This window comes from Micrasema longulum, unplaced genomic scaffold, assembly GCF_059751315.1.
Source record: "Micrasema longulum isolate JH-2025_06_02 unplaced genomic scaffold, ASM5975131v1 h1tg001329l, whole genome shotgun sequence".
Taxonomy (NCBI): Eukaryota; Metazoa; Arthropoda; class Insecta; order Trichoptera; family Brachycentridae; genus Micrasema; species Micrasema longulum.
Window position 1 is genome coordinate 19,069 of NW_028278516.1, and position 4,541 is coordinate 23,609.

At 32.4% G+C, this 4,541-nt stretch overlaps 1 protein-coding gene across 1 annotated transcript; it reads right to left on the reverse strand.

Annotated features, from left to right (window-relative positions):
- Nucleotides 1-1,095: 1,095 nt before the first annotated feature.
- On the reverse strand, nucleotides 1,096-4,541 carry LOC148275855 (pseudouridine-5'-phosphatase-like). The gene is made up of 4 exons (XM_088235110.1): nucleotides 4,228-4,541; nucleotides 2,428-2,646; nucleotides 2,023-2,255; nucleotides 1,096-1,388 (listed from the first exon to the last, which is right to left on the reverse strand). Exons 1-4 carry the CDS (start codon nucleotides 4,280-4,282, stop codon nucleotides 1,215-1,217), a joined length of 681 nt encoding a protein of 226 aa, XP_088091236.1. The 5' UTR covers nucleotides 4,283-4,541; the 3' UTR covers nucleotides 1,096-1,214.

Below are 4,541 nucleotides of genomic sequence, written 5' to 3' on the forward strand. Positions count from 1 at the left end.
ATAATTTTATGCTTTTCATTACTGAAATAAAACTATATCGGTGACATTTATTGCATTAGGTGGGTCTTGCCTGTTCACTTAAAAATATTGTATGCAAGTGATTTTTTCATGTTCTAGTAGACTTTATGAAGATGATTCTTATCAGCCTAATTAAGTCTTTGTTTTCTAGATTTAAATTTATTATATTGTGCACACTGGTCGACTCATCGATTAGGCATACCATTTAGAATATAAGACATAAATATTATATTAAATATAAGTGGTTAGTTAAATACATATAAACCTCTAATAACACAGGTTACTGAAGGCCAAGATAATAAATATTTTTTTAATGTAACATTTGACACATTTGCAGAATGGCGGAAAAGCTGAATGTTGAATAAGAATCTAACACCAGAATAACATTACTTCAAAATGCAAATAAATTAATGGTGTTTAAAAATACATTTATTACAAAAATAATCCATAATTTAACATTTTCTAAAAATATACCTTCCACATTCACCAACTGTACATGAGTGTTTATTCAGAGCACAGAAGAATTTTTATTTATATATTTTCACTGTCAATTTCGTACAAAATAAAGTTCATACTATTTTATACCAAACCTTTCAATTGAATGTTACTAAGAAATAATATAGTGGAGCTGGGTAGAAGTAAAATGGATTGTCTCATTCGCCCAAACCAATATTGAATCACCTTCTCCACAGATGTACAGCTTATGTTGTCTTTATTTGATTGTGCATTTTATAATATAAATAATACAGGTATACATCAATTAAATGTAAGCATAAATACATAGTGTTTAAAACTGTCTGAATATTTTGTTATTTTGTCTTTGTACATTCACACATGTAAGTGTCCTCGGCACGAGTAACCCCAAGTGAGGTCACATTATCTTTTTTATTAATCATTGTTTACAATGGGAAAAAATTAATAAATATTAAATATAAATCTGTACCTTTCGATACAGACTTGCCTTATGAAGGAGACAAAAAGAAAAATGTCAATGGTTTAAATATTTCAAAAGAAAAATATATGACATAAGGTATGTAGATAGGTCTTAAAATATTTCAAAATTAAAATATAAACAAATATAAGCAAATTGTGTTTATTGAAATACCTACAAAGTACGTTTATGTTTCACATTGTCTTTCAAGTTCAACTTCTAGGTACATTAATTTTTGGCAAAATATCCATGGCAATATTTTGTTTTAAAACGGCGGGAGACCAAACAATTCTGGTTTGAAATCTTCAAGGGATTGAAGTACGAGAGTTGCCTCTTTTGTTAAAGCTGGATCCAATTGTTTGTCTGGAACCATGACAACTTGCATTCCTGCCGCTATACCCGCAGTTACACCATTGGGGGAATCCTCGAAGACCAGACACTATTGGAAAAAGGGGGTTACATATGTTAATTTTTTTTTAAACTGATAAATTTTCTAGCAAAATCAGAGCTCTCGAGAACTAAGAACTAAGTGTGTGTTCACATACCTGCGGTGAGGGGTACAATGGAAACCGCAGTGGTCTCATGCGGGTAGTTTATAATAAATACTATTTTGACAACACTAAGCACCATTTGTCATCAACAAAAATTTAATAGAGATCGACATTTCATCCTTTGTTCAATCAAATTGTCATAAAATACTTTATGACAATTCATTTTCGTGACATTGTGGGCTAGTTTTAGAGTGCTTTAAAAATAAGAATTAGTATGTAAGTTATTTATATGAAAATATTAAACTAGTAAAATTATCAGTTATACACCTTCATAAGATGCGCAAAAAGAAGTAGGAAAAATAGTCACCAGACAAAAAAGACAGAAAACAGAATAGTCATCTTAACAACGTGCCTGATATAGTTATGATGAATATAATATTACTATAAGTGTTATCATAACATTATTTAATTGCAGTTCTAGAACAAGCAGCTCACAGAAATGAAAGTGAAAATATAAACTTTTTAAATCACATTCCATAAAAATTTTTAGACCAAAGACAAATATGAGTATTATGTACTTACTTTACTGGGATCAGGTTTGTCAGGGAATTTGGAAGCACAAATCAAAAATATGTCAGGTTCAGGTTTTCCCACTTTAACTTCAGGATCGGATGAGCCAAATATTTTATGTGAAAATAAATTGAACAAATCCTGATGATTCATTGTCTTAAGGTCAGCATTTTCTTTACTGGAACTTGAAGCCAATGCAAATGGAATTTTAAGATCAGTCAAATGTTGAATAAGACGTTTAGCACCTGCAAAAAATACAACTTTTTACCACATATTATTAACCATATGACGTTAAGTATGCTTAATTACTTTATTATATATTTCTCTCAGAATTATTTTATATTTTGTTAGCTGATCTTTTGATACTTATGTAGTTCTAGTATTCATAATAACTGTCTTTCTAGAGACTAAACTAACCTGGCATTAAAGCGACTGTAGGGAATAACACTTCAAACTGCTTGTGGGTTTCATCAATAAACTCATCGATAGACATCGGTAGATCAAGAGCCTTAATGACACTAGCTGCACATTCTCTATTCTGTTGTCCCATCAGCTGGGCCTTTAGATCCCAAGTGTACTGTTTACCAAACTTACCCACAACGTTTTGAAATGCTTCTGTATACAGGGTCTCAGAATCTATAAAATAAAGTAACTACACTAATACACAGAAACACATAAACAAATACATTAACCGACAGATATTCCAAGAGTGACGACGTCTATCCCGTATCAAATTAATGCACTTATTTTTTTAAGAATTAAGACAATGCAGCAACCTCCGCTGACACTTATCAATACGTGTAGGCGATGCCGCTGGCTGGGCCGTATATTACAGATACCTTCCGAGAGCTTTAACTACGCTTGCCTACTTTACAAGGCATCAGGTTCTCACAGTCCTGGACGTCCACGGCTGCAAGCAAAATCAGAAAGATATTGAAAGGAGGGTGAGTGCTAGGAACAGGGTTAATCGAAAACAAGAATGAAAGAAGGCTGAATGCTGTCAAAATGCGAAATGGGAATGCCATCCTTATTATAGAATGGGAAAACCATCCTTATTTCATTATCTTATCTTATCACCAATATGACTAGGCGTAACTTTATACCAGGTTTATAAGAAAGGCCCATAACGTACTAATCTAAATCATTGATTGATTCCCTTTTATCCATCTCCCTTTTCCTTCTATCGCCCATTTAAAAGTATCATCATTATAAGCTCAACAGCCCCGGGTGGGCTTTGGCTGAATCCAGGAGTCTTTTGCCGGTCTGCTGTTCTTCCTCTCCAGTTCCTCACTTTCCATATTGTCGTATCTCCACTGATGCAGTCCATCCATCGGATTATCGGCCTTGTGGCACAGACGAAGTTAGGCGTTTTATGGGGTTTTCGTCGTCCATTCTAATTACATAGCTAGCCCACCTCAAACCCCACTTTGCTGGGCTTGATTACATCGGACGCTCTGTAGATTTCATGTAGCTCTATTTATTGTAGCAAAAACGCCAATGGTTGTTTTCTCTCACAGGGCCATAGACAACTCTGAGGATTCTTCTTTTAAAAGCTGTAATGGTTCCCCTAATATTCTTTGTCAAAACCAAGGTTTCAGAGGCATATGTAAGGATTAGTTTGATCAGAGTTTTGTACAGTATTATCTTACCATTTTTTCATATTAGTTTGTACCATAATTGTTTCTGAAGTGCGTAACAGAAACATTTAAAAGTATGATATAGTTTTATCTATAACCCATTTAAATATGTGTGATTAACAAAACTCGTTATTCATTTTAGAAAAAAAAAATCTGTTATACATTTTACGGTTTTACTGTAACGATTTTGTCAAAAAAAAAGTTATTCATCACTGCTGAAATATCTGTTCACTTGATAAACTTCTTAGTTGAATCTAGTATTTGTATAAAAAAAACTCAGGCATGCTACAATATTTTAAGTACATTAATCATTTGGATAATTTTTAGGAAATTTGTCTGTCTTCGACTCACTCCTTCCATGACTATTAGAATTCAACTCGTAAAACTTTAGACGTTTTAATAGCTTTAGACATGCAACTCAGCAAAAATCAATACTAATCAGAAAATTTTATTATTTATCAAATCTACTATGCCTACGCAATCATATTTTACAATGGAATTTTGCCACCTATTTTTCATAATACAACCAAACGATATTTCAATTTAAAACATGAAGGTCATTTGATTTTTAAAAACTCACCGATAATGAGACCATCCATGTCGAAAATGAGGTGGGTAATTTTCTTATACTGCATTGTATATCAATTAAGTAATTAATTCAATAATTAGAACACTAAATAAACTGTCAACAAATAGTAAATGGAAATTGCAACAAAATTCAGTAATGTACTTTACTTAATTTCCACGTGTATAGCGAGTGGTTATCAATTTTTCAAACTACATTGACAAGACCACAGATTATATTCAATTGTACAAGTACAATGGACAAGACCACAGACTACAGATATCTGACAAGACCAAAGACCTTCAATTGTTATACGTTACAGATCTGTG

Bases quoted from the DNA above. Each gene is read 5' to 3' on its own strand.
- LOC148275855 (XM_088235110.1), bottom strand. From the start codon at position 4,282: ATGCAGTATAAGAAAATTACCCACCTCATTTTCGACATGGATGGTCTC. The intron at 2,647-4,227 runs GTGAGTTTTTAA...TTTATTTTATAG, and splicing joins CATGGATGGTCTCATTATCG to ATTCTGAGACCCTGTATACA. The intron at 1,389-2,022 runs GTAAGTACATAA...TTTTTCCAATAG, and splicing joins ACAAACCTGATCCCAGTAAA to TGTCTGGTCTTCGAGGATTC.